Here is a 12,160-nt window from a genome sequence, read left to right as displayed (position 1 = left end):
TCGACACACTGAAAAAACTAAAAACAAAAACACCTAAAAATTGAAGGATTACAAAAAAAAAATTGAAATCGAGAAATAGCAAAAGAAAAAATCGAAAAATTAAAAACCTGAAAATAAAAAAGTAGAACTGGAAAGTCGAAAATTGCAAATCTCAGAACTGAATAATTAAAAATCGATAAACTGAAAAATCGAAAAATGGAAAATATGTATAGTTTTGGAAATTTCATTCTACCCTATAAAAGTTTATTGTCAAATACCAGACGGACAGTAGTACAATGGTAAGAAATATTTATGGCTCACACCAATTCACCTGAATTTGTGGCAGAACATTTAGCAGGTAGTTGTACTCATAAAATAATGGTCATTTTCGTTCGTGAGTAACGATGGCCCCTGTCTGAACCTGGATTATTCTGCTTTCTAACATCTGGGGATTACCGGCACGCGACAACTTCAAGTTGTAAATATCTTTTGTTACTGTACTACGGTCCGTCTCGTTATTGCCAATAAAATTTTATAGGGTACAATGAAATTTCCAAAACTATACATACGTATATAATATTAAAATATTACCATCAGTTCTAAATATGTACTTCATATTTGATAGATGTATTTAAGTTAGTGTATAATGTTTTCCTTTTATTTTGTTTATCAGATGTTTGCTTCTGTACGGGTACCTGTCCATTGTTATTAATAAAACGAAAAATTGTAAAGTGGAAAAATTGAAAAACTTCAAATTCAAAATCGGAAAAATTGTTATACTGAAAAAATGCAAAGTGAAAATATCTAAAAATTGCAAAAACGAAAAATTGGAAAATTTGAAAATAAAAATTGAAAAATAGAATCATTATTAAAAAATCGGAAAACTGGAGAATCTGCAGACGATGAAAGGAACAAAATTCGAATTTATGCCAGTTTGACGCCAATGTGCTGAGTTATGATTGCGGAAATCAATGTACGCTGTCAAAAGTGATCATTACGGGTCATTTTCGCTCAAACCTCAAACAGTCATTTGAAAGTTTTCCCGACTATGATAGCTTTATTAAAACTTAACAACAATCAAATTAAGTGCGAAGTAAATGTGTGAAAATTTGATTAATTTTTTTTTCGTATCAAAAAGTTGATGTCAGAAGTAAACGTCAACATAGAAACTCTTGTTTACACATCGGAAACCTTCAGTGATAGATAAGCCGAAAAATAAGTATTGGTTTCTAATCAGTATTTGGAAAGTACATTAGTAAAATTTTCACACCAAATAGATGTTCCACCTTACAAATTTCGAACAATAAAATTCGCGATAAGCAACTCAATTCTGTCCATTTAAATGATTAAATGGTTACGTTTACAACCTGCTGCAATACAATAAAACTTTAAGTACGACTTCATTTCGGCATTACTTCGTCAAAGTTACGATTTAAGTTGTGTTGTGGTGCGATCGGTCGTAAAACTGGCAAAATGTTATTTACCTTTGCTTGTCGCAACGACATTTAAATGTTATGTTCCGTGGTATCAACATCAAAGAGAGTTTGTGATTTTTATGGAGAAAAACAAAATTGAAGTGCAACTTTTCCTTTAAAAAAACCGCTCGTTTTAATTCACCTTGTATGATTATATTTCTGAAAAAGTTGGAGATTTCTTAATGTCACTTACGAGGTTATGATGTCATCAATCTTTATGCATATGTATTTTTAAAGGTTTACAGTCGGCTGCAATGTGGATAAATAAGGCAAATGTCAAGATCCATTTATCGGAACCAAACAATTTTTATATCTTACACATATCGCAGGAGTTCAAATAGATGATTAACTTGCGTAGAAGTCATCTTTTACACAACTTTCCAACAATTTCTTTATAAAATTTCTTCGATATAACTTTTAATTACTTTGTAACTTTAATATTTTTGTCTTTTGTTGTTCAAAATTTGGTCGAAGATTAATTTATAAAAAAAAACAAATTTACTAAGTAAATTCTGGAATCGACCCTGACGCGGACAGCCGGCAGACAGATAGACGGAAAAAATTGATTTCAATATTTTACACATCTACTATACGTTAGAATTTTCGACTTACCCTAGCACTAATCTGGAAACTGTTTTCCATATTTCCAACTTTCAACGTTCACGAACTACTCAAAATGCTTCCGCACGCATTCGTAAGCAACAGCAATTCTGCATCAACAATTTCTAAACGAGAAAATTCGCATTAGCGAGTAAACACTGTGTCACCGCGCAAAAAAAGCGCTTGCATATCAATCTGTGTACCAAATTCGCAAAATAGCCCACGATGATTAATGTCCAGGTATACCGGGTCTGTTCACCGCACGGTTCTAATCTAATCCCGTCGACCGGACGATTCAACATCAAAAATAGAACCTCTGGATGTTTGGAATAGCGTTCATCGTCTCTCGCGATGATTCCATTCTATAATTTTCCTTCTTATTTTATTTTTTTCGAGGTGGTTCGGTACCTCCAGGTGGTAGACGTTAAAAAGACGAAAAACAAGGCCTCGATGCCTATTTTTGAACCTACATTCCATGTAAGTGTGTCGGTTAACAACAGGTCTATTTCCACGTCGCGCTTTTTTCGATGCGTCATTTTATCGTTTTTGGACCGTTTTTGGACGCGACGTGCTTCAAATTATCATTACTGAACCAAATACGAAGTCTGTTTGTTTATTCAAGGATGCGTTTAAGGACAACGCGAGTTTTACATGGCTCGGTTAATGGAGGAAAGTGGGGTACGAGATGTACTTCCGTTAAGAAGTGGATATTTTGCGTTAGTTTTCCTCGAGTGGTTTAGTTTGAGGAAGCGAGACGGCTTATCGTGGTATGCGGTTAATTTGTCGGCTGATAAGATTTATTGCAGTGTTATTAATTTAGAAATGCGCGATTTACGTAAAGATGTTATTGCAATGTTTTTCTGGGAAGGTATCGTGTAGTGAACTGGCTTTTTGTTTACTGACAAATTCAAAAAGTTCATTTTTGCTTCAAGTTACAGTGGTTTCACTAACTCGGTAATAAACTACGGTCTAGGCGTGAAATCTTTGCAGAGAAATCATATAAAACCAACTTGAAGAACAAGTCAGAAGCTTCATTAGCCAATAAGTGGGCTGTACACACATATTTGTAATTGAGTCACCTTTGGAATTGAAACCATAGGTCTTCTCTGAAATGAAATGAACTATTCACGTGATTAACTGGCCTATTCAATGTTGTCCTCTTCAAGGTAACCTAACTGCCGCTAGATATCAGCAAAAAATTTTGACAGATGTAATTATTTTCAACAAGACGGAGCTACAGCGCATTTAGCTAAGACTTCAATAACAATGTTACGAGAATGTTTACTTCTCGAGCTTACTTTCATGTTTTCTCGACGTTTCATGACCCCCCAGAATACGAAAAAATAGGTGTGTCCGTCCGTCCGTCTGTCTGTCAAATAATCTCTGAAACTACCGCACCGATTGTTATCAAATTTTCTGTGTACGTTAGAAATATCATATAGATGGTAAACGCTAACCAAAATCTTACTTACAATAGATAATGTTATTTAAAGCTTATACTTATCCATTTGGATTGAATTTTTACCTTAGATACCCCGATTTAAAAAAATAAAAATCAAAATTGTATAACATTTTACAATTTAACTTTGATATTGCAAAATCAAATGCTTATAAATCTTGCAAACGTTTTAAAGTTATCGAACTTGTGGTTTATGAATCCGTGTTGACTTTTTATCCTAGACATCGAGATTTTTGAAAAAAAAATCAAAATTGTAATTTTTCGATTTTTAAATTTTTCGAATTTTCGATTTTTCGGCTTTTCGATTTCTCAATTTTTCGATAGTTTTAGGATTTTTCAATATTTTTATTCTTCAATTTTCCGATTCTTCAAATTTTCGACTTCTCGATTTTCCCATTTTTCATTTTTTTTACTTTCCGATTTTTAAATTTTTGACGTTTCTAACTTTTCGATTTCTCGACTTCTCGATTCTTCGATTTTTCAGCTTTTTTTCGATTTCTCGATTTTTCTTCGACTTCTCAATTTTTCGTTATTAATCAATTTTTTTATTTTCCTATTTTTAAAATTTAAAATTTTTCGATTTCTCGATTTTTCAGGTTTTTTTTTTGTTTAGATAATAATAACAATACATATACCTAATACAGATGTATTGACTAACAGAACAAAGGTTCCAAAAAAAACAAAGCTTAAAAAAAGATTTTGATTTTCGAGATTTTTAGAAAGAAAAAACAAATTTGAATAACAATTTTTCGATTTTTCGGATTTTCGATTTGTCCATTTTGAATTTTTCGATAAGTAAATTTTTTGGTATTTCAATTTAGGGATTTTCCACTTTGTGGATTGTTCAATTTTTAGAATTTTCGATTTCACGATTTTTTATTTTTCGATTTCTGAATTTTGCGATATTTCGATTTTACGATTATTAAATTTTTCAATTTGTAAATTTTTTGCTTAAGTAATCGATTGTTTGATTTCTCGATTTTTCAATTTTTTATATTTCAACTTTTCACTGTTTCAGTTTTGGGATTTTTCAATTTCTCAAGTTTTCGATGTTTTGGTTTTAGGATTTTTCAATATTTCAACTTTTCGATTTTTCTTTTTTTTTACACTCTTGATTTATCACAATTTTTATAGATTTTTCGATTTCTAGATTTTTCATTTGTTTGATGTTTCAATTTCTCGATCTTTCTTTTTTCGACTTTAGATTTTTCAGTTTTCCAATTTTGGGATTTTTAAAATTTTTGATTTTTCGAGATTTTCAGAAATAAAAATAAAATTTGAATAAAAACTTCTCGATTTTTCGATTTTCAATTTTTTGATTATTCAATTTTTAGATATTTCAGTTTGGGAATTTTTCAATTTGTCGATTCTTCAATTCCTCGATTTGTTTATTTTTCGATTATTACATTTTTCAATTTTTCTGGTTTTTGATTTTTCGATTTTTCAAGTTTCCGATTTCTCGATTTTTTCAATTTTTCGATTGCTCAATCTACCGATGTTTCAGTTTTGGGATTTTTCAAGTTTTCGATTCTTCAATTTTTCTTCGCCTTCTCAATTTTTCGATATGCAAGTTTTGGGATTTTTTGATATATATTTCGATTCAATTTTTCCATTTTTTACTTTTTGAATTTTTTAATATACATATATTCAGATATTCAATTTTTTAATTTTTCTATTTTTGAAATTTAAAACGTTCAGGTTTCTCGATTTTTCAGTTTTTTTTTGTTTAGATAATAATAACAATAATAAGAATATACCTAATATAGATCTATAACTAACAGAACAAAGATTCCAAAAAAGACAAAGGTTATACAAAAAAAAAGATAAAGATTTCTCGGTTTTCCAATTTTCCGATTTTAAAATTTTTGATTTTCTAGACTTTTAGAAAAAAAAAAGAAAATTGAATAACAATTTTTCGGATTTCCAATTTCTCGATTTCTCAATTTTACGATTTTGAAATTTTTCCATTTTCAATTTTTGGCATTTCTGAAATTTTGATTGTTCAATTTCTCAATTTTTTTATTAAGTAATCGATTGTTTAATTTCTCGACTTCGATTTCTCGTTTGTTCAATTTTTTTATTTCTCAAGTTTTCGCTGTTTCAGTTTTGGGATTTTTCAATTTCTCAAGTTTTCGATGTTTTAGTTTTAGGATTTCTCAATATTTCAATTTTTCGACTTTTGGTTTTTCTTGATTTTTTTAAATTTTTCTATTTTTAAAATTTTCAATTTATAAAATATAAGATTTTTCGATTTGTAGATTTATCATTTTTTTGATATATCAATTTCTCGATCTTCCATTTTTCGACTTCTCGGTTTTAGATTTTGCAGTTTTCTAATTTTGGTATTTTTAGAATTTTTGATTTTTCGAGATTTTTGAAAATAAAAATCAAATTTGAATAAAAACTTCTCAATTATTAGGCCTTTCGATTACTCGATCTTCACTTTTTCGATTATTCAATTTTTAGAGATTTCAGTTTGGGGATTTTTCAATTTGTCGGTTCTTCAATTTCTCGATTTCTCAGTTTTACGATTTTTCATTTTTTCGATTATTACATTTTTCAATTCTACAATTTTTGGCCTTTCTCAATTTTTGATTTTTCAATTTCTCGATTAATCGATTTTTTGATTTTTCGACTTTCCGATTTCTCGATTTTTAAATGTCTCCATTTTTCTATTATTCAATTTTTCGATATTTCAGTTTTGACATTTTTCAATTCCTCAAATTTTCGATTTTTCAATTTTGGGATTTTTAAATATGTATTTTAATTTGACGATTTATCGATGTTTTGGTTCTTTACTTGTATATATAGTGATATGCCAAAATTTTTCGACTTTTTCAATTTTATATTTTTCAATTTTTAATTTTTTGATTTTTCGATTTCATTTTTTGGTTTTTAAATATTTAGATTTTTCAGTTTTTCCAATTTCTCGATTTCCTAATTTTTCGTCATTTCAGTTTTGGAATTTTTCAATTTCTCGATTGTTCAATTTCTTTCAATTATAAAAAAAAATCCTTTTTCTTCACTGGTCAAGTGCTGCTGACACTGAAGAAATAAAATACATAAAACCTCGGAAAAACTGACACGCTGTTAAAAGTAGGTAAAACAAAAGGACCGCTAGTCGATTTCTTCGTTCACTCTAGAACATCCATATTAACATTCTTACTTTAATTGGCATTAAGTAGGTTTCAATTACTTCCGGCAACGGAGGACAACATATTCAAATTCATATCTTCAATTGTCGTTCTGGAAGAAAATCGTGTAACATCAATGAAAATTCTAGTAAGCATTCTTTCGGCAATACATTTTTGTGGAATATTATTCACCGTCGAACATTCCTTTTTTAATCATTTCATAATAAGTGCAGCTGGATCCAATAGATTACATTTTTTCGTGAACATAAACGAGTTTATTGATATTTCGATATGTATATTACTTCTACGAATCCTGTATTATTCATAGTGGATGATTCATCCTGATTAAGTAATATTATCTGGTCTTCTATAATAAAAAGCGCTTTCAATTAATTTCGACAGCTTTATTTTCTGTCGCTGGTTGAAATGTAAATGACACAAAATAGAAAGTATTTTCGATAGAAACTTAACTTGAACAAACAAAAAATATTCAAATCATATGAATAAGGAAAACGTCTACTTTGAATTGGAACAGGTTGATTTTCCCCTCTTAAAATGCAAACAGTTTTCCCTTCTTTTCGATAATCTCGTGGAATTTTAAAACACCACGTCTTCGGAGCAAGCTTTCAAAAAATATTTTTGATGATATGGGTGTTTTTTATCTATATTTTATATATCATCCACATGTTTGTTTCGAGCTCGAACTTCTATCAAAATTTGGCCTATTTTATTGGAGATTAATAAACATTTTTTTATTTCCAAATTCCAAAAGCTACACAAAGATCTGACACTCGATATAATTTTCATAATATCACTTTTAAATTGCTTGTAATCTAAAATACTCTAAAATGTTTCGTTTTACTTCTTTCCAATATTTTTGGGATCCCTAAATTTTTTGAATGGAAGCTTTTAAATTTTAAAATCGTAAACTAGAACATTCTGTACAACCCTTCGGTTTAAGAAACATCAAAAATCAAAACTGTTCCGTATTTTCCATTTTTTGCCAAAATCGTCACTTTATTTTTCAACACAAATTGAGAAGAACTCAACATTTTTTTTTTTTTTTTCAAAAAAAAAACAATATTCGTTGACTCAATAATCACCCGAACCTCCTCTGTCCAAAATAATAATAAACTAAACAATACCCGACAAAAAATAATGCAGTCACGCTAGTTAACCTTGCGGTTATCACCAGTGAACAATTTAATTCATTCATTAGAATATAATCTCTCGAACGAAAAAGTAAAGTTTAGTGGCTTAGAATTTTCGGTTTGATGACCACCTTAAACGCGTTTAAAATACACAAAGGTACATCGACATATTTAAATTTTAGCGCCATTATATCCATTTCGAGAGACGAATGCAAACCAGTTTCGCCTTAAAAGTAAGAGCAGTAAACGCTTATTTAGTTCCAGATTTAGTGACTCGTAATTAAACCAAAAAAAAAAGATCAACCGGCTCAATAAACACAGATCCGGCTCAAAGGACTATTTATTGGTATAGCTCTCCGGCTTTTGATGAGTTTCTGCTGTCCTTACCGAATTAACCTCTGGCACACATCATCCAAACATCGTAAATTCGCCAAACAATACCGCAAAAAATAAAAAAAAGTAAAATACGGCGACTAGGTCATTAACTTTAGCCTGTCAGAGATCAACAAACTCTCGCTTGTTTAGGTATGCAGCAGAACCTCGCAACAAACAACATTCGCACAAGTACAAGATGATCCCATAAAAAATCCACATAGAAAAGGAGTAAGATCAGAGTGGCCAAGACGAGGTCAGAGTGTCGTTTGTTTGTGAGGTCAAGTAGCCGTGGAATAATGCAACGCTTGCTGCGATTCCGGTTTGCACATAAATAAAATGTTACGTACAGAATTCCGAAAAGACCGAATTCCGCACAATTTTAGAAAGCTGGCCGCGATCCAAATTCCATGCAACGCGAAAAATCAAAAAACAGGCGGAATGCCTGATGCAGTCGCGACTCCGCCGAAACGGGGGGCCGCTATTGGTTATTAATTATTAAAAAACAAATCTAGCGGCCGCTGCACCAATCCCGGTCGTCGCTGACATCTCGGCCGACTCGATCCAAAATCAAATTGGACTCACCCTCTGACAACGGGTTTTTTGAGACAAACGACGACCGCGGGGGCGGCGGGAGGGCGACACTTACCTTAAATTAAACAAAAATACGTTCCTTCGCTCGAATTTTGGCACGGCACTGGTTTTTACGGAAAACGACAACAACCCAACGCACTCACTCTACGACTAAAAACCAGAAATTTGATACTGAAATAAGCTATTTATAAAAAGGGCGCATGCGCGCTGGGGAAGCACTTTTTCAAAAATTTCGACGTTCTCACGGGGGAATTTTGGGCGAACTGGACGCGGCGGCCACTTTTCCACTGACTTTCGCGGAAAAATTTGATGGGGGTAGTCGGAAAAACGAAATTCGTGACAAAATGAGAATTTTTTTTGACAGTTGTGAGGATGACGTTCGCATGCGCAGAAGCGGGTAAAGTCACGGCCGGAATCTTTTCGCGTCACGTTTTTTCGCGAAAGATGAATTGGATAAACAATGATGAAAGCAAAACAAACACAGCGGAGGACGAAAAATCGAAACCCGTACAATGGAAAATTTAAGACGGGAGGATTACGGAGGTGGGAAGTGGGGCGGTGGCCGTAACCGTAGCCACAACATGTCAAATTCTAGTAATAACAATGGCAGATAAGTTACTAAAAAAACCCTCAAAAGGGATATTGAAAAATTCGAGCAGCTTCGACAAACAGGATACACAAAGGTAAGAGCTCAGTTGCCGCCGAACTCCGCTTGAAAAAAGCAAAATCACGCCACCTTTTTGGTTAGGATTCTTATGTAGTGAGTAATGTTTTCTAGAAAATCCTTAAAGGGCACGACGTGGGACGAGATGAACATCCTGGCGACGTTACATCCCGCGGACAAGGACTACGGCCATATGAAGATCGACGAGCCGAAGACTCCGTACAACTTCATGGACGCAGACCACGTCGATGGGCTCAATCTGGCAGCTCTCGAGGAGAAGATGAGGGCCAGCGGGAATGAACCCCCGAAGGCGCTTCTGGGGCAAGACGACTCGGACGAAGACGACGACTTAACCCCGGACGAGAAGGCCAGGAAGCGGGAGTTCCAGAATAGGCGCAAGAAGCACTACAATGAGTTTTATGCGGTGAAGCTAGCTCGGAAGCTGCTGGAGGAGGAAGACGATTCGGACACTTCGCCGAAAGGGTCGCCTTCCCCCAAACAGAGTCCAAAACATAAGGCACAGAATCAAAGCACTTCGAAACATTAATTGCCAAATTCGATTTGTTTAATAGTATCATTTCCCATGTCTTGTAGAAGCGGAATCGACGATTATGCCATAAGAAAGTGATAAATTTTTGAGATTTCGCTGTTTTTTTAAGCGCTGATTTAAGCTCCATTGGCTGTGGTGATAGTTTGCTAATGTTTTAATACTGTTACCGAATCGGTATCATTTGCTTTTTTTTCTGGGTTGTATTACAGGCCACGACCAAAATTTTTATGTTACGGTTTATTTACAGACGAGCAACTGACGCTGGCGGGAGTCATATTTTTTATAAATACATATATTTAGATATCAGATCTTTTCAGGTTATTATTTAATTAATATTTATTTGTTTAGTTTAAATAAATGTGAAAAGTTGTATATTCTAGTTATTTCTATAAAGCAAAGTCGAGTTATTGTGTATAGAGATAATATAAAATTCAAGACCTAATAATTATTATTAAGTGTTTCAATTGAAAATAAATAAAAATCGGATTCTAACATGTAAAGTCTCAATAAAGACATATTGAAATAGTTGCTATGAGTTATTTTATCTTGTCTCCTATTCTTCCACTCATGCTTGATATTTTTAAATAATTGTCTAAAGCTTAGGGATTAAGATTCGTCTAGAACATTTTAAAATTTATTTTCAAACAAAATTCTTGGCAGCATATTATTTTGGTTAACGTTCTACCAATGCTTTTCTTAGTACCGTGTAAACATACATATTTGTTTTAAAATCGTTACCCAACCTTTGACGACAATTAGTCGTCAGTATTTCTACTTTTAATTTTACTGTCTGAAATTGTTTTTAATTATTTTACGATTTTTTTTATGTTTAAACTCCTTCGGTTTCTAATAAGTATTTTTTGTTTTTTTTATTAGTTTTAACTTTGGCGCGGTTTCGAAATTTCCTCCTTCGAATCCGCCTAATATTTTTTAATTTTTCCTATTTTTTCTAAACTTTTTTTCACGGCATAGGTACTTTATTTTCATTAATTTTAATGTTATTTTTGTCTTCATAATTACCTACAGTTTTTCTCTTCATCTTTACTCCCTTTTCTTAATTATATCCTTTATCTGTGTTCTAGTCTTTTCGCATTTTAAATGTCATATAAGCCTTAAGAGCCTTAGAACTAGAGTTAAACCCATGAGTTTTCACTTCATTTTTTCCCCAACTTTTTGGTCGCACTTTTTTTTAATTTCTCCATTTTGTTGTATTTAATTTTGTTCTTTATTGTGGCAATGTGATTATTTTCCGACAAAATTATAGAAAATATGGAAAATTTATTGATGATCTTAAGTCTTATTTTATCTCTTTCTACATGATTCACAAATTGTTTTGTAAAATGCAAATAATATTTATTAGTTTTACCATCTACAGGATATTCTTAACACACATATAAAATTTGACAAAAATCGTTCCAGTAGTTTCGAATAAAAGTCCGGACAGACGGCAGACAGACAGATAGTCAGATGGAAAAGGTATCGTACTCTGGTGGTCATAAAACGTCGAAAAAATTTAAAAGTAGCCAGTCTCCCGATGGGCTCGATTACAATAGCTTACGCTCGCGAAGTAAAAAGAACTACAAGGAAGAGGAAACAAAAAAGGCTACAAGAAAAACGACAAACAAAAAGAGTACAAAAAGCAAGAAAAAAAACGCAAAAAATGCAAAACAAATATGGCCATAGACTTTAAACTTGTATAATTGGTTGCATATACTTACATATTGATTATTATTGAATACGCTAAATTATATTTCAATATCTACTTTATTTTTTTTTTTTTTAAGTAATAAAATAACACCAACAATAATAATACTTTTTATAATTAACTTTGTTAACAAGAGCTTTTAAGCTCATTTTCCAAAAATTGAAGAAGGACTCTCTTCACTTGAAAAATAGCGTCAAGCTGAGAATTTCAAAAAGAAAGTAAAAGTATCTTCAAGTCAACAGTAATTTAAAAAATTGGTCTAAAGAGTTTAGACAGTACTTCCCTCGCTGTCGGAAACTTGACGACTGCATGCCTATTGTGTTTTTTTTCTCATTACATTTTTGTAGTGGGAATTTAAAAAAAATTGTGATGACGTCATCAACATTTTTGCAAGGACACGTATATCAGTTGGGATAGATGTAGTGTAATACTAAGAATAAAATTATTGTGTTCCCAAATTTTCGGGAAAATGAATTG

General features: G+C 32.0%; 2 protein-coding genes across 11 annotated transcripts in view; one reads left to right on the top strand and one right to left on the bottom strand.

The window, feature by feature from the left end:
* Nucleotides 1-9,131, bottom strand: part of LOC135138762 (LIM domain and actin-binding protein 1) — a 74,566-nt gene extending 65,435 nt beyond the window's left edge. For 3 of the 10 annotated variants that reach the window (XM_064068767.1, XM_064068768.1, XM_064068769.1), the window contains exon 1: nt 2,067-2,151. In XM_064068767.1, coding sequence (XP_063924837.1) covers nt 2,067-2,096 — 30 coding nt within the window. In that variant the 5' untranslated portion in view covers nt 2,097-2,151. Of the gene's footprint in view, nt 1-2,066; nt 2,160-8,819 lie in introns of those variants that run through there. The other 7 variants (XM_064068771.1, XM_064068775.1, XM_064068770.1 and 4 more) reach the window with 5 other exon arrangements.
* A 71-nt stretch (nt 9,132-9,202) lies between these two features.
* LOC135138764 (protein phosphatase inhibitor 2) lies at nt 9,203-10,503 on the top strand. The gene is made up of 2 exons (XM_064068776.1): nt 9,203-9,447; nt 9,543-10,503. The coding sequence occupies exons 1-2, from the start codon at nt 9,368-9,370 to the stop codon at nt 9,973-9,975; spliced, it is 513 nt and encodes a 170-aa protein (XP_063924846.1). The 5' UTR covers nt 9,203-9,367; the 3' UTR covers nt 9,976-10,503.
* The last annotated feature ends 1,657 nt before the right edge of the window (nt 10,504-12,160 follow it).

The sequence above is a fragment of the Zophobas morio genome, unplaced genomic scaffold (genome assembly GCF_036711695.1).
Source record: "Zophobas morio isolate AGI-343-1 ecotype UQ-CSIRO unplaced genomic scaffold, CSIRO_AGI_Zmor_V1 ptg000030l, whole genome shotgun sequence".
Taxonomy (NCBI): domain Eukaryota; kingdom Metazoa; phylum Arthropoda; class Insecta; order Coleoptera; family Tenebrionidae; genus Zophobas; species Zophobas morio.
The sequence above is the reverse complement of the archived record's forward strand: the minus strand, read 5'-3'. Positions and strand labels throughout refer to the sequence as shown.